Source organism: Bactrocera dorsalis, unplaced genomic scaffold (genome assembly GCF_023373825.1).
Source record: "Bactrocera dorsalis isolate Fly_Bdor unplaced genomic scaffold, ASM2337382v1 BdCtg150, whole genome shotgun sequence".
Taxonomy (NCBI): Eukaryota; Metazoa; Arthropoda; class Insecta; order Diptera; family Tephritidae; genus Bactrocera; species Bactrocera dorsalis.
Genome location: NW_026038201.1, coordinates 1 through 25174, shown reverse-complemented (window position 1 = coordinate 25174; position 25174 = coordinate 1). Strand labels below are relative to the sequence as shown.

Below are 25174 nucleotides of genomic sequence, written 5' to 3'. Positions count from 1 at the left end.
CATTCTCTGTTAAACGTTCGACTAAAAGTTCCAATATATATATACATACTATATACATGTATGTATATCTATTATACATAGTAATAGTAGAAAATGTATATCTAACCGAAAAACACCACAACACACCCTATTACCAAAAAAAAGATAAGAATGTGTGAACTTTAGAAATAAGAACCCAAGTGCTCTCTATCTCCCATACTAAAAATTGTATGTAAAATGAATATATTACCAGTTTAATATGATTTCAAAGCGTTTTGTATGTCTATACATAGTAGAAAATGTATATCTAACCGAAAAACACCACAACACACCCTATTACCAAAAAAAAGATAAGAATGTGTGAACTTTAGAAATAAGAACCCAAGTGCTCTCTATCTCCCATACTAAAAATTGTATGTAAAATGAATATATTGCCAGTTTAATATGTTGGGTTCTACGAGGGGCTGATTTCGAAGCGTTTTATAGTTAGTTTTCTGTCTTCCAGTATCATCCGAAAAGACATGGATTTTGTACTGATAAATATGCAGTTTTAGAATATTCATATGAATATCTTCGGCATTCCTGCAACTATGCGAAAATCAGCGCTCAATATAACTAAGATCTGATTTTTTTTCTATAAAATTTCGAGTGTTTCAAATTCTCACCTTGAAAGTAGTTAACCAACACCAGCATAATCGAAAGTGCACAATTTTGTTAATGAAGGCACATTTTTATGTCTGCGCAATTATTTTAAATTCGAATATAATTATTGTGTATAGTAGGAATATACGTATTGCATTTTTAAGTTCTCATAGTTCGACACAAAGCTATGCACATGTGTTAGGTGACAAATTAGTTGTGCACAAGGCAAAATCAAAAACAATCAGTCATTATTCGTTGTCTATAACATGATTATGTAGTTTAAAAAATAGTAGTATATTGAGAATTAAAAAAGAAATACAATAAATGCTTAAACGCCCAAAACAAGAAATTAAATTTTACTCAAAAGTTGAGTAGTTTTATTACAGCATTATTTACCACAAGTGTATTTAGTTGATGAAAAGCGATTTTTTTTAGCAAACTGTCTAATAACCGATTTCAGTTGGTTTTATACGCAATATCACTGGCACACTAGTACAGGGTAGTATGGACACTTCGGTGACCACTGCAGTGACTAGTTCGGGTGGAGTAATATCGTACATAAGATTTAAAGGTGACATTTTGCCCTTCGTCTGCCAATTCGCCAGGCTGCATTGAGCGCTTCTTATCAGATCATCAGGATTGCCCAGTTCGTTATACACGATCGCATCTGTTTGAGAGCGTTCGCTGAATTTATGCGTTTCGCAGCACACCAAAACAGGCACATTGAATGAGTGTGCAACTAGTGCAACTTGTGCGGTACCAGTACGTGCCATAACATATCCATTAGCCAACAGTGCATGCGCCCCCAATAATACTTTGGTTGATTCCGGCATAACGAAGCTAACAGCATTGATGAGCACATAACTACAAGGAATTCCTTTGACGGTGAGACGTCGCAGCAGTTCCTGACCCTCACAGAATGGACGTGAATCCACTACGATGACGCGGAAATCCACACGTCTTCGTAGTGCTTCCTCAAAAATGTACGTTATCAATGACGAACTGTAGATAGAGAGCGATTATGTTTAATATAAACATAAAGATATTCAAATATTATGCAATTTACCAGCCAAATGTGAGTATAACATCGCCATTTGAGATTTTTTCCTGCACAGAGTAGCTAATCGCTTCAGCCGCTTTGCCAATTTGATTTTCAATATAGGTGTCGATGAAACGGCATAAATTCTCTTTTAGCTGCAAGCACAAGAAATACCAATGTGTAAATATTAATGTAGAAAGTGATAGACAAATTTATTTTATTACATCTGTTTCGGGTTGATCAGTTGGCAATTGCGTCAGCACATGTTTAATGTGTTTGTATGCATTGCTTACGGACACTGCAAGCGGTCGGCATTTCTGCAAGTGTTCGACACTATTCGTGATTGTCGTTTCTAAGCTGCGTGCGAACTCTTTCTTTGGCGGCGTCTCAAAGTCTCGAATAACCTGCAACACAACATTCAATATAATGTTAAGCTAACTAAAAACACACATACAATGTCTCACCATTTTCAGCGCATTGAGAAATCCAATGCAGCGTGCATTTGAACCGACAATTGTGCGTTGAGCGTACTGCTCTCCCAGACGAGCGATACTCGGATGTATGTGTGGATTGTTGAGAAACAAATTTGCCTCCTGTCTTGCTTTTTCCAAGTGATTGAAGAGGCGCACCTTGCAATCATTTATGCGATTAGACTTTGTCACAGGGCTAATGCTTTTTGTTGGTGAAGAACTAGAAGTATTTACAGCGGCCTTTACTGTCGGATCTGTTGGGAGTTTAGTGGCTTGCTTGACACTGGTGGCTGTAGGCTTTACTTTTGGCGTCACGTTCTTTTGTGCGAGTGCCTGTGCTTTAGCTGCTCGCTGAGCTTCCTGTATAGCACGCCTTTCCGACTTACTCAAAGCAGATTTTTTCTAAAAATAAAAAAAATTATATAACCATATTGAATTCGGAAACATAATAAAAAGTGTAGATAAACCTTTTCTTCCTGCATGGTATTGGTAGATAAGTTTTCTGTAATTTTAGTGTCATCCAATTTGGCAGTTATCTCACTTACGTCGGAGATTTTAGCCTCCTTCAGTGCTTGTTTTGCTTTCTTCTTGGCCTCACGTTCAGCTTTAATTTGCTCACGACTTTTTTCAACAGCAGCAGATGTGTGAATGTCAATTACATTTGAAGCAGGTTTAGTAATTGTAGCCTGCTCTTGGCTAACAGCGTTTGCTACGGAGCTACCAACAACCGGTGGCGTTGTGAGTGCAGCTTCTGAATTGACGCCCAAATTCTTTGCTTTTTTCATTTGTTTTGCCAGTTTTTTAGCTTCACGTTCGGCCATAATCTCCTCACGAGATTTTCCAGCAGAAGAATTAGTAGCGGCAGGAGCAGATTTTGCTGACATTGCGATTTTTATGATGGCTTCCTTTCCAAGTCCTAAATTATGTTTACTTTGTGAATTTGAATTTTGAATATTCGTTAGAGTTTGTGGTATTATTTGTGGTTGATATAAAATATTTGAGGTATCTGGAATTATTTCTTTTATTTCATCACTTGGAAGTTCGAGAGACTTTGGTAAAATATGTTGAGAAACCTCCTTTGTACCAATCTTTTCAGATATCTCGACAGATACAGATTCAGAAGATGACTGAGAAACTTCTATGTGAAATTTATTAGGTATTTGATGAACGCTTAACTGCAGTCCCAATGTATTATCTGGAATTCCGTTTGCCTTTTCTTCGTCTGCTTCCAAATATTCAACTTTTGATTCAGAACTATTGATATATCTTTTGTTTCGTTTACGGAGACGCTGACGAGGTCGTTTCTTCTTTGCAGTGATTCCTTCGCTTTTCTTATCCTGGTTTGCAAGTAATACCTGCGAATTGTTCTCATGTTTAAATACCTCGCAAATATTTATATTTGTGAATTATATGAATAGCAAACTAATAAAATTAAAATATACAAATGGAGATGAAATCGTTTGCCAAACAGATGTGGGTTAAATGTGGGAAGGAGAAAATTGTATAGTTATGTGTGTATGTACCTTATGATCCTGAGTACCGGACATATTTAACGCTACTCGTTTAAACGACTGAGCAGTGAAAATATATAAAGAACAAATAAACAAATATTATTTTCTGATATTTATTGATGAAACTTCCACACACATTTTGTAAAAGCAGGTGATCAGCGCTTGATCTGAAATACATTCACGCTTAGGTGCACCCATAATAGGAACACGTCCCAAGTTAAATCTAAGAAACACAAAACTTACCGTGCAATTTGCAACTATATAAAAATAATTGCTTATTTATGAGTTATATATGTATCTTTCCACCAGTGATTTTAACTAATAAAATGTAACCAATCTGCTCACGACATCAACTTAAAATGTCAAAACATACACTTTGATAAATCCCATAACATCTACAGGGTGGTTCTCTGTATAAAAATCATCAATAACAAATATGCCAACAATTGCTTTTTAAATATTTAAGAAAGTAAATCAAAAATAAGTAAAACTTTTTCTCCAGTCAAATTAGTAACCTTTTTATATATGTGCATGCTCATTTTCGTTATATTTTAAGTACTGGTAAAAATAAATCCAACCCAAAAATTCTTTACCATAATTATTCATCCTATAAAATACAAGTGGCAACTCAAGCACTTGCCAGCCGTCAGTTGTCAGTTGTCAGAAAAGTCAAATCGATTTAATTAAAAAAATTTCATTTGTGTTTGGATTTTACGATTAAAGCTAGAAAAATGTCTGCGATTCTCTCACAAGTTATTCGTCGTCAAATTGCTATTAGCTTAAATAGATCCCAAGCTGGAGTTACTGCCGCCACGGCTGGCGAACACTCAGGTAAATTTTATCGCTCAAAATGATTTATTTTGACTTCATTTCAGGAGGTTACCAAGTAGGAGGTTATGTAATTTTCCTAATATATAAGTTCATATAATGGTTTTTTAGCAAAATATTTCTTCTTATAGGTGGCTACAAAGTTTGGAAGCGTCTTTCATTCTTCGTTGCAATCCCTGCTGTAGGTCTTTGCATGTTGAATGCTTACCTCAAGCATCAGGAAGAGCACGATCACCCTCGCGCGGAATTCATCAAATACGAGTATTTACGTCGTCGCGAGAAACGTTTCCCATGGGGAGAAGGCAATAAAAGCTTGTTCCATAACCCCCATGTCAACCCACTGCCCGATGGTTATGAGCATTAATTTATAAAGCACTATAGCTTGTAGCAAAACTAGGGAGGAGCATACTACCGAAAATCTTGAATGGACTAGCTCAATTTACTCCGAGTAATTTGTTGCTTTGGCTTACTGTTATTTTATGAAAAATTGTATTCCATCAATGATTTTATTAATAAATAAATAATTCCATCGTAAATTGGGATAAAAAAATTCAATAATTGGTTGACAATCATCGTGCTAAACAGTACTACTTACAATAGAAATCTATAAAATGGAGAACGACAATATGCGTACCAACAATTCATAAATAATACAAATACTGATAATTATTAATGTACTTGGAACGTACAAATGATATTGTGTAAGTATATATTTATATAAGATATTCCATTTAATAATATTTGTATGAAGAATATATAATAACATTCTTATTTCGATGACTTTGGGGAATTTCCATCCTTGATTCGTATAAATTTTCCTTCATTAATTCGTATACGACCATCTTTAACCATAGCAGCGGCTTCAGCTTTTGTTACAATTTTTTGCACCCGAACACCCTTTTCACCTGATGGAGATACTCCATCTATCTTAGGTAGTATAGCTTTAGAATCAATTTGCTTACTTCTTGAGCCTAAAGCTTCTAAGCCTTTTGAATTTTTGCTAGATGTAGGGGTATCATTTTTATTATCATCGTTCGGCGCATTCTTCTCATTTGTTGTATGAGAAACTGTGCTAGGCCTACCTCTTCTGGCTACTAAATTCTGGTTTGCAATAATCCTTGATTTCTGAGATGTGCTTTGCTCCGCATTCTGAGGGTTTCTGTTGGTGGCTTTACGACGCATTGGAATGATTTTATTTTCAAGAACTTGCACCTTTTCCTTGCTATGGTTAACTTTACTTTTTTTAAAAGCGGGTTCTTGGTCTTCGTTTATTTCAGATAAGACTTCTGCAACCATTTCCTCGTCTGCATTTCCGAATTCTTCTATCTTTAGATACTCTGCCTCATACTGTTCCTCATCTTCATTTTTAGCCATTTTGGTTTCCTCAGAGTTCTTTTGCTTTTCATTATTGACACCTGAAAATTGAATAAAATTAAAAAATATACAGTTGTATATAAAAAAGCTTTACTTTGATTTGTGTTAATATCCAAATCAGCATCGTCATCATAAAGAAACTCCTCAATAGTTTCTTCATATTCTTCATCGCTCGAATGTTTCTTTCGTTTTGTATTATTTTCATCTTCGTTATATGCTGCTACATCAGAAGCGTGTGCACTTTTAACGTGGTAATTTTGTTCATTATATGTAAGAAATATTAAATCGCAGAATTCACAAGGAAACGACTCATTATTGGCATGCTCCATAATGTGTGATGTCACTGAATCTACATCCTCGAACACTTGTTGACAGAGAGGGCATGTCAAAGTATCGGTAGCATGTACAGTTGAATGCATAACAAGTTCGTTACAAGTCCTATACACCTGGTCACATTCATTACATGAATACATAACCACACTTTCCTTGTGGGTACGCATGTGACGCGATAAATGATGTGAAAGCAAATATGATTTCGGACAAAACTTGCAAGGAAAAGGTCGGTCACCTGCATGTGCCACCAAATGACGAGCTAATTTCGATTGTGTACAGAAACTTTGGTCACAATATTGACAAGGGTAAGGCTGTTCCCTCGAATGAACCACCTGAAATACATACATTACTTTTACTTTTACCGAGTCTCAAATAATACGAAAAACAATTTTAGTTACCTCATGACGTTCCAGGCCTTGTTTAAAGGCAAATGCTTTAGAGCAGACCTTGCACTTAAAGGGACGGTTTTTTCGGTGTCGCTCAGCGTGCTTTTCCATGGCATCCTTCGACAAGAATGCTTTCTCACAGAATACGCAAAGAAACTTAGGTATATCTGTGTGTATTTTTTCATGTCTTTGTAAAAGTGCTGGTCTAGTGAATCCTCTGTCACAAACAGTACACTTGTACTTTCGTTCACCCGTATGTATAACTGTATGTTTTTGAAGATCATACTTAGAGAAGAATGAACGGTCACAGTCTGTGCATGGATAATGTCGTTCACGTGTGTGATTTACTAAATGGATATCACGCAGTTGCAGTAGAGGGAATGTACGGGAGCAGTGTGGACATGGAAAAACATTTGTCTTCACAGGTGCTGCGTTCTTTATAGGATCTGATTCATTTTCATACGGCTCATTAGGATCCAATATTTCGGTAACAATGGAAACGTTACCGTCCTCGTCGTGCTTTACTTCCGGTAGCTTGAGCCGTGGTTCGGCATCTACGTCAGCTTCTTTATTGAGTATGCGCATTGAGAATTTATTTAAAAGTTTAGGTTTCTTCTTTATTATGTTTGTAAAAGTACTTGCTGGAGTTACTTCATAGTCTTGAGGTTCCAGTTTGGTAAACTCGCCATCTTCAGAAGCTATTAAGCGTTGTACATCGTCAAATGAAATCTCTTCATTGTTCTCTACTTTTGTAAGAAAAGTAAATGTTTCTACATTTTTAGTCTTTTTCATACGAGCTGGTACTGGTGGTTCTGGAAGCGGAGCCGGGTTTGAGTTAAGAATTTTTCTGGGAGTTGATACTGACAAACTCGTTGGTTTAATATTTGTTACATTCGAAATAACTAAAGAACTTTGTTGAGACTGCGATGGTTGTTGAGATTGCTCCTTACTAGTAGGATATTTCAATTGTGGAATTGGTTTTTTATTTTCCTTGTGTGTAGTTAATTGTTTTTGTAAAAGTTCTGGCGGTATTATTGGTTTCATTAAGGGAGAAGGCCATTCGCCCAAAAGTGGAACTTGACTCAAGAGATTTTCCGCCTTTTTACACATTTGTTTAAAACGGTAGCAATAGTCAAATGTCAGACGGCATTTCAAACAAACTGAAGAGGGCATCCCGTCATTGAGAAAAACCTAAAAAATATTTATTGCCATTAATTTTTTTTTAAAGGAGCACCTATTCAAATTATAATAGATTATTTAACATAGTAGGAAATTAAAATTGTTATAGTAGATTATTAAATTTCTGTTATGGTGACATTTGTAGGCCGGATAAATTTTCATTTAATTATCGACCGTTTTTACGTTTACTCCATGTAACTTTATATCTACATATCTACTTATTATTTGACTGTTTTTACAGGATATTACAATTTAAATACAATACCGGATGTTTCCTTTGTTCTTTTTATTTTGAATTTGCAGTCACAGAGCGAATCAAATGAATAGTAAATAAAAATAAAACTCAAAATGCTTAAAGCCCCAAATGTTGGAAGAGCAGTTTTCACAATGCCTGGTTAGAAGCCATCTGTCAGTTAAGTTATGGTTAAAAAAAAGGTTCTTTACCGAAAGCAGTAGTCTTGCTTAAGCTACCCAAAACTTAACCAGACATTAAGAAAACGGCTTTTATTGTTCTTTACCGAATGGTGTCTTGTTTAATTCTGATCATCAAATTATTTCTATTCATTCTAATCGTGTTTACAAGTGGTCTGTGTGATCAACTTAAATGCAAGCTCATAATCATGTAACTGCAGCGTAATGTATTCAAAGAAATTATTATACGCAAAGGTTTGGATAAACGTTTTCTGTATATAATTAAAACCATTAAACTTAATTTTCCAGTACCCTAGTATATTATAAAGTATGTTATTAAGCATTTTCAAAAACAACATTGCTAAGAAACGCAGCACTGTTTTCAAAATTCCAAAAAATGGTCGTTTTCTGCCATTGTTCTGTTCCGATTCCAAGATTGCACCGCGTCTCACGTTTATCAGTTTTTGGTCATTCTTCTTTGGCTTTTAAATTCGCTTGCAGTCTGCTATTGCTTTTGTTTGTAACTTCGACTTTTGTAGTCAGTTGAGTAGTGGAAGTGCAGTTTAGTAATAAATGTACTGACCTCAAGTTAAATTGTGTACGGCAATGCTCGAAAAGTGGTATATCCATTTTTGGTAGAGAATTGTTTTATTAAGACTAATCGTTGATTAAATATTTCAATTGGAAATGATTTAAACGAAAATATTTCGTCAAAGCACAGCTGCCGCGCGCAGGAGCGAGATACATTGAATACAATAAGTGCTGCAGTTTTATTGAAAGCATTACCTAGCTTTAGGTCACTCAACTATAACTTGCCTACAAAGGAAAAATAAACTACGCAGATTTTTAGTATCAATCAAAATTAAAAAGTAGCGCTATACGAAGGTATAGTCAAAGGAAAAACCGACTAAAAGGAAAGATCCCTACTGTTCTTGTAATCGTATCGAAATAACGTGATGACGGACGAGTGTATTGCCATAAACTACGAATACATAAGGAGAATGGAAAAAACAAGCATGTTGATGCAAAGTATAGATAAAATAGATGCACAACCAACGGGACGAGAAAAACCCACTGCCGGTGCAATTAATTCATTTGGAATCAATAAAGGCAGCAGTGGAGTAGGTGAAGATGTTAGTGCAGGGTATGTATTGATAATGTAGATAAATAGTGTTTAAAAATGTTGCAATATTTTTTAAATGTTATCTTTGTTTTGAAGCCGCGTGTAAGATATCGTTTGTTGATAAGTTATTCAATCTTATATTCAAATTTGGATTTTAAAATTTGTTCAATCTTCTTAATTCAAGTATTCTCACAATAAAAAACGTATTGTAACTTTTTTGAGACTCGGTGTGGTTTCCTTCCCTTACAACTTTTGTTTAAAATATAAAAAAATATAATCGAAATATTAGCAAGTATTAAATTTACGGTTTATTAGATGACATAAAATAAAAAAAAAACAATTTTTTTGTCTACCAAAAAACGTTTAAGTTTCTGGCACTTTAACTTTTCATCTATAAATAATATATGTACATACATATGTGATAAGCTTTGTGGTCTAATAATTTTTTTATTGTTGCAGATTCCATAAATATACTGCGCATATGCCCACTGAGCGTCACGCTAGCCAATATAATATGAATCATAAGAATCGGGGTCTTGCTCTAATTTTTAATCATGAAAATTTTGATATACCATCTCTAAAACCTCGTCAAGGAACCAATGTAGACTGCGAAAATCTTAGTGCTGCTCTGAAGAAATTGCACTTCGAAGTAAATACTTTTAAAGACTGTAAATTGAGAGAGATTCTAAAGCATGTGGACCATGGTAAAAAAATTCTACATTTATATTATTCACATATTTTATCAACATCTTCTCTTCCAGCTGCCTCTCAAGATCATACGGATAATGACTGTGTCGTGGTGGCTATATTATCACATGGTGAACATGGATATCTCTACGCAAAGGACGTTCAATACAAATTAGATACAATTTGGCACTATTTTTCGGCTCACACTTGCCCAACTCTGGCCGGAAAGCCTAAATTATTTTTTATCCAAGCTTGTCAAGGTGACCATTTTGATCCTGGGGTTATGATGTGTAGAACCGAAACTGACGGCGAAACATCAATGAGTTACAAGATTCCTGTACACGCTGATTTTCTCATTGCCTATTCCACAATACCTGGCTTCTACTCATGGCGCAACACCACTAACGGCTCTTGGTTTATGCAATCACTAGTAGAAGAACTGAATAAGAATGGCAAAAAACATGATATACTGACATTACTAACATTCGTTAATCAGCGTGTTGCTGTCGATTTTGAATCATGCGTTCCAGATTGTCCGATAATGCATCAGCAGAAACAAATTCCATGTGTTACTTCGATGTTAACGCGTATATTGCGCTTCACAGACAAACCATCTAAAGCCACATAAATTACACATTAACATTTGAACACCTGCTTCAAATAGTGGAATGTGCAATTTGATTGAAAAAAGAAAGGTATTTTTGTAGTATTGTACACATATGGTACATTATTTTTGAACTGAAAGGAGTTGATATATACATAATCATTAAGAAATCATTAATTTGTGCAACTGCATACAAACACCTCAAGAGTGTATTAAATGCAGAGACTGAACTGCTTCCCATATTCACTGCTTTAATTTTGCCATTTATTGAAATTTATTGTATTTTGAATAACATACAAATGAAAGAATTGTATTTTTAATATAAGATTGAATTGACTTGAATTAAACAAAGGTGTTTTATTTCTGCATGAGTTTAGTGGCGCCATTTGATTGAAATACTTGGTGGGTGTGCGTCTTTGATACAGATCAAATTATTGTTTGATAAAATGCATTTTTTTATTTATAAAAAAACTAAAGTTAGAATAAAGTTTTCGGATGCCCACCACTTGGATTGGAAGTATTATGGTGGTTTCGGGAAAATCTGTTCTTCTCGTACGAAGCCTTATTCATATGTGTACATATGTATCGGCTGTTTTGTTAACCACTTGGTATCTCTTTGTTTAAAATTATTGCAATCGCAAACTAATATATAACTTTTTGTTTTCAAAATAGTCAATTAAAGCGCGCGTTTATTTATACTTCTGTGCAGTTGTGTTACACTAGCACGGATCAAAACAAATTTAGTTATTTAGAAACAAACCAGGCACTGGCTATGATTCCGAAAAACATAATTTACGTACTTACGATGTTCGCTTTTAAATTCACTCTTATGACAAATAGATTACTTACTTCAATAGATGCCACCGCCATTATTTCCACCGGCAGTGGAAGTAATGATTTAACTGGAGCGTCCTTCGCGTATATGTTAGTTAGATCGTCTGGTCCTTGAGTAAGGCAAAAGCGACAAATGGATTTTATTTTCAACTCAGCGGTCAGAGCTTCTCGTTGCACCTCACTGGTCGCCATTATTTTAACACAATTTAACTGAACTTAACTTTTAGAGAAAGTGATATTCCGAACAAATTATTTACAAATTAATGCAATTTCTGTTCATTCATAAAAATGGTGGATGTTGGCTTAGATGCAAAAAACTTGTCAACTGTGGCATTTCGAAAAATCTTCGAAAATATTCGGAGACAATATTTCGATGACATGAGTTTAAGTCATTACTATTTTCTAAATTGTCTGCTGTATTAATATGAACAAACTTGTACAATCTTTAATATTTCAATGAAAATTTGAAATTCAAACTACAATCTTTTGTCTAAAAAATGTTAAATTTCGAAGTAATTATGAAGATACTGCGGTATTATGCTTCATTGCGTATACCCCATTTGAAAGTAGTTATTTCACTCATGGATGGCGCTGTGCTCGTTAGGGCCAGTTCGAATATGCGATACAAATACTAAGTTGCCAATTTATATCATGAAATAAATAATAAAGTACATAAATTTGAAGTAACTCCATATTTCACAAAACATGATGAAATATTAGCTTTTATTATTTTCAATATCTTGTTAAACAACTAACATTTTGCCTGATTACTTTTGGCTACACTCGTTCAGTGTATTCCAGCTGCTAAGTTAAAAGCTCTGATTGCACGTTTTACAACACTGCTGGGTTATTTTTGACAATAGAGCGGCATTTGTTTGTTTATTTCACTGCACATTAGTAAAATAATATTAAAATAAAATATTCATAATGTACAATGGTGAATGCAGCATACTTATAAAAGATATTAAACCTGGATTAAAAAACATCAATGTCATTTTCATAGTATTAGAAATTGGAACCGCCACGGTAACTAAAGAAAATAGAGAGGTGCGCAATTTTAAAGTTGGTGACCATTCTGCTTGCATAAATGTGTCCATTTGGGATGAACCGGGCAAACTTATAGCACCCGGTGATATCATCAAGTTAACGAAGGGATATGCATCAATTTGGCGCCACTGTTTGACACTATATTCTGGAAAAAATGGAGAAGTTTATAAAATTGGAGAATTTTGTATGACTTTTAACGAACAAATAAATATGAGTGAACCCAAACGACCTGAGCAGCAGCAACAACAGTCACAGGGTCTAGGAGGTATTGTTGGGAATCCTCAGTTATTGCCAAATACAGGTGTCGCCACTGGTCCAACTGTTGGACCAAATACTACTAGTGTCGTAGCACCTACGCAACAAGTGTCTCAAGCTGGCAGTAATGGTAGTATTGTGACTTCGAATCAAGTAGGACAAAGGTTGATTGGAACTTCTTTGGGAGGAGGCATTCAACAGCCAGGGAGCACAACTACTGCGAAAGCAGGTAACATTCAGCAAATAGGACAAACACCTCAAAAACAACAGCTTACTAGCGGATTAAGTGGTCAAATGCCTGGTAATACAAGCGTTAGCACTTCAGTGCAACAAACAACACAAGCAGTGACTGTTGCAGGTACTGGAGCGCAATCGCAAAGTAGCAAACCAAATCGAGGCGGGCGCACTGGAGCAACACGTTCTAGTAATCTTAAGAATGAACGCAGATGAAAAATAATAATCTATATATAAACGTATTTTTAACATCTAAACTTGCATGCATATACATAATGAAGAATAAAGTAAATAGTTATTCAAAAAAATATAACAATTTATTCTCAAAATTCAATATGCACATTTATTAATATCAAGTTTACTACAGCACTGAGTAATATATTTGGGAAGTGTCGTTTCTGAAAATCCACATATTTTTTTTGGACGAATGAGATAAGTCAACAAATGTAGGCTGGACCAAGTGTGTTGGATTTTCGGATCTTTAGGATTAGAGCCCATAGCGAACTTGTCGTTAAAGTGAACTACATCTATTCCTTCCTTGATAAAACCTCGCAGAATATCATTTGATATAATGCTGTTTAAAGTTTTGGTGAATGTATCTATACATATCCGCGTTAGATATTCATCTAGAATGTATAAAAGTAAGTTTATAAAAGCAATATTACAAGTATATATATTGATTTGGAATATATACCCTTAATAAGAAAAATTAATTTCGGCTCCTCTTTTTCTTTGGTCCAAGGAAATGCAGTTACAGTAATATGGGAATCTTCCGGCAGGTGTACCACCGTTGGTTTATTTTCTTCTAGTTCTCCGATACGATATGGTGATGTCGATTTAAGCAACTTAATTAAATACATTTTCATTCACTATGTTTAGATTGCAAATAATTTTACTAAAATTCGCTCACCAAAAGTTCTTTAGATTCATTAATAATTCGGCGGGTAGTGTACACAGTGCCACACCAATCCTCTGGAAAATTGTTTAAAAGTTTAGTGCTGGACAGCAATAATGGTGACTTTCGATCCTGTTTAAAAAAAGAGATTAATTTAAAGAAGAAATATAATAATATAAATATGTATACCAAATGTTTTTCTGCAAATTCCTCCAAAGACACCGGTTCACCAAAATTGTTTAATAACATAATTTTTGAACTAATAAATATAAATATACTAATTCAAATTAATATTGACGCTGTAAATGAGTACAACAGTGCTGAACGCACCACTATTCACAATATACATACGAAATATTTTTAAATACGAACTTTTTATTTATTAATATTTCTGAAATCGAAATCCAATAACAAAGAGTGAAGCTGGAAAAATATCTGCAGTTACATATATAATTAAAAAATTTATATATTAATATTAAACCTATTATAATATTTGGGTTGTACTCAAAATTAAAATATTTGTGTACATGACAATTGTGAACTATTATTTTCATATTTACGAATGCGTTTGTTCATACATATGAGTATTGTTTTGTTTACGTGTGTGTTGTGAACAGCTGAATAAAATTTATATAAAATTTTGTAAACTATGCGGCTTTTGCTTTTATTCGCTTTAGTGGCGTTAGTTCCAAAAACTTTAACAAAAAGGGCTGAAGATGACAAAAAACCTGAGTGGGCAAAAAAAGATATTCGTGATTTTACCGATGCTGACATGGAGCGTCTGCTAGACCAATGGGAGGTTAGCTAAATTCTTGTATTTTAATTGTTTTATTGAAGAAATATAAGTTTGGCTTTGCGTGAAAATGTTTTAGGAAGACGAAGAGCCATTAGAACCCGATGAGTTGCCTGAACACTTGCGTCCTCAGCCAAAAATTGACTTATCAAATCTCGATAGCAAAAATCCAGAAGATTTGTTAAAAGCTTCTAAAAAAGGGCGTACTCTAATGACATTCGTTTCTGTGGGTGGAGATCCAACACGGGAAGAAGCTGACACAATTACTAAGTTGTGGCAGACAAGTCTTTGGAACAATCATATACAAGCTGAACGATATATGGTGGATGATAATAGAGCAATATTTCTTTTTAAGGACGGTTCTCAAGCTTGGGATGCAAAAGATTTTTTAATAAAACAAACGCGTTGCAAAGGAGTCACAATTGAAAATAAAGAATATCCCGGCGAGTGGAGCACCAGCAATGACTCTACAAAAGAGAAACAAGAACTATAAAATTATATTTTCCACTTTCTTTGGAGATTATCTTATTTTATAAAAAAAGTGTTGGATTCTCAAAATATGTTTAAGCTGAAAATGGAAGTTTATATTTTTTAAATTAATAAAAATGCATTTGATATCATTCTTCAAATCGGTTTTTATGAATTTTTTTATATGTTCGTTTGCCAACTTTTGATAAACTCTATTGTGAACCGGTCTTCAATTCAATTGCACGTTTTAATGACAGTTTCGACCCTTAAATTTGACCGATCCATATTTTATTTGTTCTACTGATTCAAAATCATTCCGTTTAGAGAATATATATAAATTAATAGTTATTAAAATGCCTGTTCAAGCGAAAATAGGTCCATCAATATTGAATGCTGATTTGGCTGACTTGGCAAACGAATCGCAAAAATTGCTAGATAATGGTGCAGATTATCTCCATCTTGATGTAATGGATGGTCACTTTGTACCAAATCTTACTTTTGGTCACTCGCTAGTCAAGTGCTTAAGGAATAAAATTAAGGTAAATCCAACTCGTTTATTAATGATACTTTATTTTCATACTTTTATGTGTTTATTATAAATAGAAAGATTTTTTCGAAACTCATATGATGGTATCCCGCCCCCAGCAATGGATTGAACCTATGGCTGATGCCGGTGTAAATCTTTATACATTCCACATAGAACCAGTTATGGAAGAAGTTGCAAACGTTTGCCGAAAAGTACGCGAATCAGGAATGAAAGTAGGATTAGCTTTGAAACCAGGCACTGAGGTACGATTTTTGCCATTTATATTTTTTCTAACAAAGTATATGTGCAATTTGTTTTTTTTTTTTTTGTATGTTAAAAATAAAGGTTCAAGTAGTTGAGAGATACGTTGATATGGCCGATGTTGTTTTAGTAATGACTGTTGAACCGGGATTTGGAGGGCAATCTTTTATGGCAAATATGATGCCAAAAGTGGAGCGGTTACGTACTCATTACCCTAATCTAGACATAGAGGTGGATGGAGGAGTTGGCCCGAATACTATAGAAACTTGTGCGAAAGTAAGTTTTATATCATTTGCACTCACAAGCTTGAATGTTTGAATCGATTAAAGGATTCAATGGTTACAGTTCAAAATCACGTATCCTCAAAATCGTGCAAAGCAATTACGCCTTGTGCAAGTTAAAAACAAAAAAAAAATCCTATATCAACCAAAACTCTTTTTAGGCTGGCGCAAATATGATTGTGTCTGGAACAGCTGTTATACAAGCTCCTAATCAGCGGAATGTTATAAACTTGCTTAGAGACACAGTTCAAAAATACACAAACGATGCATGCACACATGTACACTAATGATCTGACAGGTTGTTCTTAAAATATTCGGGAAATTAATTGTGACAGCTGCATCATAAATGTGAGACGCGTTTGTGGAATAATGTACATATGTTATTTTTACAAATACACTATTGATACGGCTTGTTGTTTTTCACATATTCGGGTTATAAGTAGTAACGGGTGCCTCATAAATTTGAGGCGCCCTTGGGAGTTAATGGGAGGTAATTTATTTGTAAAAAATACTGTATATTTTTTAAAGAATTTTATAAAAGAATATTAAAAAAAAATAATGATTTCCAACAAAAAGAAAATTGTCTTTCATTAAAAACACAAAATTAGTTTGTGCCATTTATTTACTTTTATTAACATTTATGTATGTATATATTCAGTTTTTATTCCTTTATTTCATATATGGTATATGTATAGGTATGTACGTATTATATCTATATACATAGATACACATATTATATACTTTGCATTAAAGTATGCGTTAATTTGGTTTTTGTGTTCTCTTATCACTTGCATTGTCATGTGTTTATTTATTCGCTCTGAACTTTTTTTTAACTATTAATATTTCATTATTAATGCAAGCAGGTGTACCAACAGCGGTTTAATCATTGAATTTTTATAAATTTATATGTATAATATGCACATACATACGCATTTTTAAAGTCACTCAAGTGAATTTATTTTGACTCAAGCTCTGGTTCTAATAAAGAATATATTGCAAAGCATTTCTTATATTTTATATTATTGTCATCACTTTTGTTAAAATAAAAGTATGATTAATGAAATGTTGGTCGCTTTAATGCGAAAACTCGCAAAAAAAAATAAAAAATAAAAGTTAAGGCAATCAGTTCAGATTTACTATAGAACATATGTATGTAGATATATGTACCATATATTTTATGTAAAGTTTTGGAATTGTTGCATAACAGATAATGATTGAACCCCTACTTACATCCGAATTTTGGTATTTGTGCATTTTTAACAAGTGCGAATATTTTGCTCTATTTTTATGATTTGTAGCTATGCTGATGTTTGAGAAACAATTATAATAATTTATAATCAATATGGTTGAACTTCTTATAAAAATAATAATATGATTTGTTGTGCTTTATGCAATTATTTTATTTGTAAGTTGACATTTCTGATTTCTGATATTCAAAAATTGTATACCGTTATATGCACGTAGGTTCTGCATATGTATGTGCGATTTTAACAAGAGTTTGAATGAATATGTAAGTGAATAAGAGGAACGAAAAGAAATGAGGTTTCAGAATAAAACTTAATAAAATTGTCGTTATAAGTACATATGAATGTATGTAGGTATTGGCTATGTTTCAACATACAATTTTTGCGTTTTGAAGTGTATATATGTAAGCATATTATTTCCATTGTTGTCTTAACTACAAATGTATATAATACTATAAGATTTATAGTTTCACCTTTATTTCGACATCATCACTATGTCGTATGTATGCAAAGTATAAAAGTAAAGCAGTTTTTGACTTTATCAGAATGATCACATTAAGTTGTTTTCTTTTTGCATTCACTACTTGTATGTATGTTTGCTTCATATTTTACTCTAATACAATATTTTATATTCATATGTATATTCATTTATGATATTCATGTATGTATATATAAGTATATGTATATTATATCTATAGCTATAACAATACATGCACGTTCTTGTATATATATATATATATATATGTATTTGTTTATAATGGATGATTGTACATAACATGTTTTATTGTCGTATTTGTTTTCTGGTATATTATTTTATTTTTTTTTCTAATCTCAGAAACATGCATGGTAAGCTTTCGCTGCATGCATTTCTTCTTTTCGCATTATTTTGCTCCGCAAATGCGTTCAAATAGTATTGTCTACAATTTCTAACATACAAACATGTACTTTTGGTATATTATACTTTAGTTACAATTTTATTCTTCTTCGCTAAGGGTATAAATATTCATACATAGTACTTGCGCTAATTGGAGTATTAGTTGTGTGTGTGATAGCAAACAGTATATGTATATATGTATGTATATGCAGGTAAATTTATGTATGTGTCTGACTCCTACTTTTATTGGTTATATGCTTCGTACATTATTCATATACTCGCACTTGCATACATATATAAATGTATGTATATATTCAGCATGGATTTTAATCACAAACAAACAATCTATTTTAATTTTGTTATTGTTATTTGCCTTAAATCGTATTAAATTTGTCTCACACAATTTAAAATAGTAAATATTCTCATTCTTTTTATATTCCTGCTTCCTTAAATTTTGCATGTTTTTTAGATTATACTAAATATGTATGTATGCTTTATACATAATATGTATGTATATATTTAGCTGTGTATATATAAATTCAAGTATACAACACTTCGTTCGAAATTATAAAGCTGTGTGAATGTGCGTATGGGTGCACTGCCTTTTATACATGTGTACATACCCTTCAATGTACATACATACATATAGTATATGAAAACATAAATACGTTCACACATACATACTCGTACTTACATAAATATGAGGCTTTTAAACTAAATTTTAGGCAAACTAATAATAAGCGGAAAAGCAAGTTTAATGAAGTCGAATAAAATTTTCTTGATTTCTCGTACACAGGCATTGGTAGTTATTCAGGAGTTTAGTTAAAGTTCTTGCATCAAGGTTGGGCTATCGATAAGCCAAGTAAAAAAGTAACATAGTTTTACGAAAACTGTGCAATTTAATTTAAGAATTGGTTCTTGGAAACCTACAAAATTCAAAAGAATGATGTTCATCACATTACGATACTCTATTTAATGATATTCTATTACAAAATTTTTTGCCCCACAAAAAAGGTCTTGATCACTTTTTCATATCATCACTCCTTTAAAAGTTATACGCAGTTTAAATTAGACATCGAGTGTACTGACCATTCTTACAAGTTTACTGAGCTTGAAAGCAGTACACCATGTCGTATAAGCAACACAAAAGTAATAAGGCACTTGTATGAATGCTCAGGTCATTTGATGTACATACATATGTATAACTTCAATTGCGTGGAACTCGTGTTAGGACAGAAACTGCAACTTCAGAGGATGTTTAAAAGAAAAATTAACTTTGAAAAACACGAATACCCGAATGTATCATATGTCTGTTCGTATACAATGCTTTAGTTGTTGCTTGGAAAATTGCATTTAACAGCTCCTTCTATAATATATGTATATATTTGTATGCATATGTAAAGCGTATGTACATATGCATAATGGCTTTCGTGCGTAAAAGAATGTGGTTGAGTGAGGTAAAAATCAGCTTTGGTTATTACTTATAGACTGTGGTTGCAGCTCCACGTGATACTATGTATTCCTTTTATGTAATTACATTAACATCTAATTGTAAATAGTATATGTATATGTATGTATGGCTAAATTAGCATTTCTATATATAGTGTATACGTATGTATATATAGACAGCATGTATATATTTAATTAATTTCATATTGTTAAAGCTGAAACCCATGCATATATTTCTTTTAGTTTTTCTTTTATTATTTTACTAATTAGAAGCTTACAACAACACGCCGGACTAAATTTGTGTGTCACAATAAGTTTCGTTTTATTGTCTTTAAATTAAAAATAATATTTAAAAAATATACATATTTTAAACTAAAAAAATTGGTAAATATTTTTCGAGCACAAAAAATAAATAAAAAGCGATTCGTATGTCAAATAATTTAAATTGTTCGTTCAGCATTAGGTAGGGATTCGCTTAAAAATTTAGTTCTTTACAGCACTGCTGTTTTACAAAAATCAATTTTCAATTATTTTTTGCATTTCGAAATGAAAAATCACTCATTTTCAGCATGTTAGGCCTCGGCCATGCATGTGCGTCTAAGCGCAAATTATTTGTTAATGTATAAATCTATTTAAAATCATCACTCTACCTTATTATATAATACAACACATTCTACAAATTACAAATTTCAAATTTATTGTCTTCGGTACATTGTCTTTATTTGCTGCATTCCATTTCACCCCGTTCGGTTTTGAACTTTGTTTTATTGTCTCAATTTTTATTAAAATCCATAGTTCACACATCAAATAGGCAGATTCATTCGGATAACACAACGCGTATGTATTATGTATGTTCGATATAGGTATACATACATATGATTGTGTGGATGTGCGTAGAGTATGAATGCATGTGGTATAAGTAACTTTCCTACTTTTTAGCTTATTTCATTATTGTAGTTATTTATTTTTGAACATTTGCTCACACAACAATATTACAGTCATTGACTACATACCTCACTACTACATACATATGTATAATATTTGTATCTATGCACTTTCTTGTGTCTTACATTAACTAATCTACTTTATGTTGCATGTATGTGTTTTCTTTAATAATTTGTGTGGTTTATTTTTGCAAGGATAATAGCTTTTTGCACAGTTTATACGTGTACACATATAAAAATTAACTATATATTTCCGTTTGCTTATAAAAAAATATTTTTTTTTTTATCATAACCATATTTTTATGTACATATGCATATGTGTAGGTATTTATGCAAATGTGCTTTCTGTGTGTACATTTGCTAATTAATAGACGTGTAACAAATTCATGTTTTACATACATATATGTATGTATGTAGCATGTAAATGTGTGTGTATAAATATTTCATACATATATGTAGATATATATGTGTGTATGTGTATATTTGATTTGAGTGGGTATGTTTTCAATTAGAATAATTTGCATTATGTTTTACTACCGTTTTGAGTCGCCGCACTGGCACATACATACATACAAGCATACATCTCAAATGTTAGCTTTGATAACGGAAGTAGATATGTGCATATATGTACATATACAATATATTTGAAAATAAATCTTAATCGTCAATTGCAACTTTGCTGTCGCAGAGCAAGTACGCACTTTGCCCGTTACTTTACTACACAACTTGAAAGATATGTATGTATGTCAAGAATAAATTCTTAAAATTATAATAAAGTATAAAACTGTGGCAATAATAAACTCCACATGATGTACAAATATAAAATACTCTTTGTATTTTGTTGTACATTCTATGTTTGTATGTATGTATATGCTGATATTTGGTTGACCCTAACGGATTTTGTCACATTTTCTATGGTTCCCTTCAAGGAAACGCTGTGAACTTTGTGTCCAATTGACATTTAAATTCGGAAATTGACTTGTTCGGTTATAATATGTGTGTGCTTGGTGGTAACATGTTGTTCCCCTCAAAAGTGTGCCCTTTAATACTAATGTATTACAAAAAACTTGTAGTACTTGTATAAGCATAGCTGTTATACACTCTTTGCCTAAATGTAATTTTTTTTTATGTAAACATATTCCATTTTTCAAATGGCAATATGCCACAGGGATATGAATATATTTGTTGTTTGTCAAATACAAACGAATCGCAACTAAACTGTATTGTCTAACACTTTGTAGAAATGTTTCTCTATGCCTAATTTACATATAGTATGTATGTATGTATATGTGTATTATTGTCTATCAAAATTCAATGTACTTATTTTCGTACATTTTGACTGCCTTCTCTCTCTCTGTGGTTTATTGAACATCTCACTTACAATATAATGCCTTTCTTGTGCTGGTTTCGTTAAGTTTAACTTTTAATTTGAATGTTTAGTTTAGGTCTTCTTATAATTGTCGTAGTAATCAATGTCCATTGGACTGCGATTCTGATTGTGATATGGTTTCTTGTTGCGTACGGGTCCAGTCGCTATGTTGGACAGAATATCTGGTCCGCCTGGGTGTGCATCATATTTGGACAGTCTCTCTTCATTTTCAGGTTTTGAATATTTAGCCATTTGCTCCTGTATCCATGGCACATACTTGATCACATTTGCATATACGCCTGGCAGTTTCGGGTGTGCACACATTATGCCCCACGACACGATGCCACCCACAAACCAGCGATCCTTTTCTCCTGGATAGGGACAGAGGAGAGGACCTCCAGAATCACCCTGTGTATATTAAATTCATTGATATTTATTTCGGTATTATTAAATCGTAAGCATACCTGGCACGCATCCTTGCCTCCTTCCTCGTAGCCAGCGCATATCATTCCATCGGATACTGTCAGATTATCAAGCCAAACATCGCATTGCTGTCGGCCAATAATCGGGACTTGCACTTCATTGACAATTGGTTCGTATGTTGATTTTGCTGAAATACGTATATTTATAAGCTAAGTTTTATAACTTGATGTAGACTCTGTCTGGCCGATGGTTTGGTTTAAAAGAACGAATAGTGAGCCACAACTGATAAAATTTTTCGTTAAATTTTTAGAACTTGCTTTAAATGAATAAAGGCTACAGCAGCTTTCACAGTGATCAGAAATAATTATGTATCTTCACTAACTTTTGAACGAGGTGAGGAAGCCAGCAATGTTTATAAGCGTGTAGGTAGATGCTCGACATAACCTGAGAGCTCTCTCCCTCTCACATGCAAATGTGCTACACAGCAATAGTTAGACCAATTCTGCTCTAGGGTGCAGTAGTATGATGGACGGGCGTGCGGAAATTCACCTACCGACAGTTAATGGAAAGGGTTCAAAACAACTCCAACAGCGGCTCTTGAAGTGGCACTAAATTTGCCACCTATAGACCTCTTCGCTGAAAGCTACGCTAGACAACTATATATGCTTAAAGCAGGGCATCCCTTGTGCACTTCTCCTGCATTAGCTGTAAGCATCTGGGGTCCTCACGGTATGATAAGCTGGATGAGATATCGATAGTGAGGCCACAGAGTCTGTTAAAATTTGCGACAATGATCGCAAAGGACCAAACTGGTCTATGCGTGGCTTATTGTCCTACTGGATTAACCTAACCTAACCTAACCTTTGCTCGAGCTGAAGACAACGTGGCAAAGCCATACAAATATTAGTTTAAATTTCAATCGTATAGCTAAAATGTTAATGAATCATTATCTTACGGTCTTTATTGTCACGCTTTCCCCAACCGATCACTGTACACATTTGATCCGGCTTCAGTTTAATTCCGGGTGGCGGCAGACAAACAGGCAATAAGTGCTCATGGAATGCAACCCTAGTGGCCAGCTAAAAGCACATAGCATAAGTATTTATATTAATATGGCTTCAAAATATTCTTCGATCATTAATTAGCATGTGATTAGCTTACTTGAAATAGTGCTATGTCATTGTCATGTGTGATTACGGTATTGTAATGCGGATGTGGTATAACTGTTTTGACTTTAACCTTTTGCCCCGTGTATGTATAGGAGTTTCGGCGCGTTACACCAAGCTGTATGGTCCAATCTTCAAGGTCAATGACGGTATGACTAAAATGAGTTACATACATGTGTGAAGAGGGTATGTGCATGTTGCTAGAGGCCTAAAATATACTTCTATTTATTAATTTAATGTATTCACTCACTTTCCTATGCAATGCGACGCTGTGAGCACCCATTGGTCGGAAATTAGAACTCCCGCGCAGTAGAATATTTTTTCAGGTCCTCCTAAAATTGCGGCCAAAAAGGGCCAAGTGCCTGGGTTGGCCTGTGAGCCTCCAATGATGCGGCGAGATGGTTTGTGGCGTCCGCGTTTAACTTTTCCGCACTCTGAAATATTAATTATATTTAAAATTGCATTGAAAAATCGATTTTCGACTGTTTTTGAAATTTACCGTAATTAGCACAAGTTAATTCAGCAACTGGATAATCCTCGTCGGGTGAGCAACTTGAGAATTCCTGCATCAAATTTGAATGTTTTTTCGCATACATATTCCAAATATCGGTCGATACATTTATGGATGCCATAAGCGATCGGTGTGTTTTGAGTGTTACCACACTAGTGGCGTTAACGGCACTATAACCCAACATAGAGCAAACGGCTGAAGGGGATACCGCGCGATCCCAGTTTTTAACACAAGCTGGCGTCCACATTTGTGTGCTTATGCGATAGAATTCCAACATGCCTTTCCCTAAATCGCCATTACGATCGCTTAGACGAACTGTTGAGAAGAACAAATGAAATTCATCTTGGTAATTTTACTATCCTCCACTAAGCATACAGAGACGGGCAGTCAAAAGAAATAACACCAGACCACCTCGACGCTAACCGTGTTTTCGTAAATAAAGGAGGTTAATGAGGTATTAAGTCTTTTGTTTTTCTTTTCGTACGATTGTTTGAAGCCCACTATATGCTTATCCTTGTAGACAATATGTTTACTTACTGCAATTTCGTTCGTCTTGTCCATACGGACAGTCGATAACGCCGTCACATACGTGATTTATACCTATGCAACGATCATCGCCACAATAGATCTCATCCTTTTGACATCGTTCGCATTTGGCCTCATCTGTTTGGTCGTTACAATCCAAATGACCATCGCATACGTAATCTTTGGGTAAGCAGCGATTTTGATCACACTGAAAACCATCGCATTTGGAGTTCGTCGATGCTATCATCACCTCACGCACTTGGTCGAGTCCAACACAGTCTTCGGGGCTTTCGAAATCTTTAAAGAGCTTACAATTCAAATACTCAGGTAAACTGAGGCCGAACACATCAAAGAAGAAACCACAACGTCGCATAGTTTCAGTGCACAAGGTTTTACAAGGTGGCACAGTTGCTCCGGTCGAACCGCATTTCGGTACAAATAGGGTACAAAGGAACAGTGAGACTAATTCGTAACATCGCACATCCACCAGTGCATCGTAGGCATCTAGA

At 33.9% G+C, this 25174-nt stretch overlaps 9 protein-coding genes across 9 annotated transcripts; 5 read left to right on the top strand and 4 right to left on the bottom strand.

Moving 5' to 3' along the window:
- Nucleotides 1–970: 970 nt before the first annotated feature.
- On the bottom strand, nt 971–4016 carry LOC105230500 (translation initiation factor eIF-2B subunit delta). The gene is made up of 7 exons (XM_011211286.4): nt 3885–4016; nt 3654–3701; nt 2598–3485; nt 2125–2532; nt 1885–2064; nt 1688–1815; nt 971–1623 (listed from the first exon to the last, which is right to left on the bottom strand). Exons 2-7 carry the CDS (start codon nt 3675–3677, stop codon nt 1065–1067), a joined length of 2187 nt encoding a protein of 728 aa, XP_011209588.2. The 5' UTR covers nt 3678–3701; nt 3885–4016; the 3' UTR covers nt 971–1064.
- A 251-nt stretch (nt 4017–4267) lies between these two features.
- On the top strand, nt 4268–5027 carry LOC105230504 (cytochrome c oxidase subunit 6A, mitochondrial). Its single transcript, XM_011211292.4, has 2 exons — nt 4268–4472; nt 4601–5027. Exons 1-2 carry the CDS (start codon nt 4373–4375, stop codon nt 4831–4833), a joined length of 333 nt encoding a protein of 110 aa, XP_011209594.1. The 5' UTR covers nt 4268–4372; the 3' UTR covers nt 4834–5027.
- Nucleotides 5028–5132: 105 nt separating this feature from the next.
- Nucleotides 5133–11897, bottom strand: LOC105230503 (zinc finger protein 287). The gene is made up of 4 exons (XM_011211290.4): nt 11416–11897; nt 6575–7753; nt 5938–6508; nt 5133–5884 (listed from the first exon to the last, which is right to left on the bottom strand). Exons 1-4 carry the CDS (start codon nt 11590–11592, stop codon nt 5238–5240), a joined length of 2574 nt encoding a protein of 857 aa, XP_011209592.1. The 5' UTR covers nt 11593–11897; the 3' UTR covers nt 5133–5237.
- LOC105230502 (caspase-1) lies at nt 8628–10917 on the top strand. Its single transcript, XM_011211289.3, has 3 exons — nt 8628–9296; nt 9735–9979; nt 10037–10917. The coding sequence occupies exons 1-3, from the start codon at nt 9109–9111 to the stop codon at nt 10588–10590; spliced, it is 987 nt and encodes a 328-aa protein (XP_011209591.1). The 5' UTR covers nt 8628–9108; the 3' UTR covers nt 10591–10917.
- A 332-nt stretch (nt 11898–12229) lies between the features above and the next one.
- On the top strand, nt 12230–13265 carry LOC105230506 (SOSS complex subunit B homolog). Its single transcript, XM_011211294.4, has one exon. The coding sequence runs from the start codon at nt 12328–12330 to the stop codon at nt 13150–13152; it is 825 nt and encodes a 274-aa protein (XP_011209596.1). The 5' UTR covers nt 12230–12327; the 3' UTR covers nt 13153–13265.
- Nucleotides 13229–14176, bottom strand: LOC105230505 (hypothetical protein). The gene is made up of 4 exons (XM_011211293.4): nt 14021–14176; nt 13847–13963; nt 13631–13781; nt 13229–13562 (listed from the first exon to the last, which is right to left on the bottom strand). Exons 1-4 carry the CDS (start codon nt 14078–14080, stop codon nt 13267–13269), a joined length of 624 nt encoding a protein of 207 aa, XP_011209595.1. The 5' UTR covers nt 14081–14176; the 3' UTR covers nt 13229–13266.
- A 225-nt stretch (nt 14177–14401) lies between these two features.
- On the top strand, nt 14402–15253 carry LOC105230507 (LDLR chaperone boca). Its single transcript, XM_011211295.3, has 2 exons — nt 14402–14630; nt 14704–15253. The coding sequence occupies exons 1-2, from the start codon at nt 14481–14483 to the stop codon at nt 15115–15117; spliced, it is 564 nt and encodes a 187-aa protein (XP_011209597.1). The 5' UTR covers nt 14402–14480; the 3' UTR covers nt 15118–15253.
- A 58-nt stretch (nt 15254–15311) lies between these two features.
- Nucleotides 15312–16569, top strand: LOC105230508 (ribulose-phosphate 3-epimerase). Its single transcript, XM_011211296.4, has 4 exons — nt 15312–15631; nt 15696–15881; nt 15964–16155; nt 16322–16569. Exons 1-4 carry the CDS (start codon nt 15446–15448, stop codon nt 16445–16447), a joined length of 690 nt encoding a protein of 229 aa, XP_011209598.1. The 5' UTR covers nt 15312–15445; the 3' UTR covers nt 16448–16569.
- Nucleotides 16570–17955: 1386 nt separating this feature from the next.
- Nucleotides 17956–25170, bottom strand: LOC105230509 (atrial natriuretic peptide-converting enzyme; the record flags this gene model as incomplete). The annotated part of the gene is made up of 7 exons (XM_049461871.1): nt 17956–22448; nt 22505–22650; nt 23419–23542; nt 23625–23784; nt 23880–24063; nt 24129–24455; nt 24678–25170. Coding segments are annotated over 7 exons (1770 nt in total), but the record flags the coding sequence as incomplete, so codon positions are not given.
- Between the last annotated feature and the right edge of the window lie 4 nt (nt 25171–25174).

Bases quoted from the DNA above. Each gene is read 5' to 3' on its own strand.
- LOC105230502 (XM_011211289.3), top strand. From the start codon at position 9,109: ATGACGGACGAGTGTATTGCCATAAACTACGAATACATAAGGAGAATG. The intron at 9,297-9,734 runs GTATGTATTGAT...TTATTGTTGCAG, and splicing joins GGTGAAGATGTTAGTGCAGG to ATTCCATAAATATACTGCGC. The intron at 9,980-10,036 runs GTAAAAAAATTC...CTTCTCTTCCAG, and splicing joins TCTAAAGCATGTGGACCATG to CTGCCTCTCAAGATCATACG.
- LOC105230504 (XM_011211292.4), top strand. From the start codon at position 4,373: ATGTCTGCGATTCTCTCACAAGTTATTCGTCGTCAAATTGCTATTAGC. The intron at 4,473-4,600 runs GTAAATTTTATC...TTCTTCTTATAG, and splicing joins CACGGCTGGCGAACACTCAG to GTGGCTACAAAGTTTGGAAG.
- LOC105230507 (XM_011211295.3), top strand. From the start codon at position 14,481: ATGCGGCTTTTGCTTTTATTCGCTTTAGTGGCGTTAGTTCCAAAAACT. The intron at 14,631-14,703 runs GTTAGCTAAATT...AAAATGTTTTAG, and splicing joins GTCTGCTAGACCAATGGGAG to GAAGACGAAGAGCCATTAGA.
- LOC105230505 (XM_011211293.4), bottom strand. From the start codon at position 14,080: ATGTTATTAAACAATTTTGGTGAACCGGTGTCTTTGGAGGAATTTGCA. The intron at 13,964-14,020 runs GTATACATATTT...TTTTTTAAACAG, and splicing joins AATTTGCAGAAAAACATTTG to GATCGAAAGTCACCATTATT. The intron at 13,563-13,630 runs GTATATATTCCA...TATACATTCTAG, and splicing joins ATTAATTTTTCTTATTAAGG to ATGAATATCTAACGCGGATA.
- LOC105230500 (XM_011211286.4), bottom strand. From the start codon at position 3,677: ATGTCCGGTACTCAGGATCATAAG. The intron at 2,533-2,597 runs GTTTATCTACAC...TTTTATTTTTAG, and splicing joins ATACCATGCAGGAAGAAAAG to AAAAAATCTGCTTTGAGTAA. The intron at 1,624-1,687 runs GTAAATTGCATA...CTCTATCTACAG, and splicing joins GTTATACTCACATTTGGCTG to TTCGTCATTGATAACGTACA.
- LOC105230506 (XM_011211294.4), top strand. From the start codon at position 12,328: ATGTACAATGGTGAATGCAGCATACTTATAAAAGATATTAAACCTGGA.
- LOC105230503 (XM_011211290.4), bottom strand. From the start codon at position 11,592: ATGGCGACCAGTGAGGTGCAACGAGAAGCTCTGACCGCTGAGTTGAAA. The intron at 6,509-6,574 runs GTAACTAAAATT...TATGTATTTCAG, and splicing joins AAGGCCTGGAACGTCATGAG to GTGGTTCATTCGAGGGAACA. The intron at 5,885-5,937 runs GTAAAGCTTTTT...TTCAATTTTCAG, and splicing joins GGATATTAACACAAATCAAA to GTGTCAATAATGAAAAGCAA.
- LOC105230508 (XM_011211296.4), top strand. From the start codon at position 15,446: ATGCCTGTTCAAGCGAAAATAGGTCCATCAATATTGAATGCTGATTTG. The intron at 15,632-15,695 runs GTAAATCCAACT...TATTATAAATAG, and splicing joins GCTTAAGGAATAAAATTAAG to AAAGATTTTTTCGAAACTCA. The intron at 15,882-15,963 runs GTACGATTTTTG...TTAAAAATAAAG, and splicing joins CTTTGAAACCAGGCACTGAG to GTTCAAGTAGTTGAGAGATA.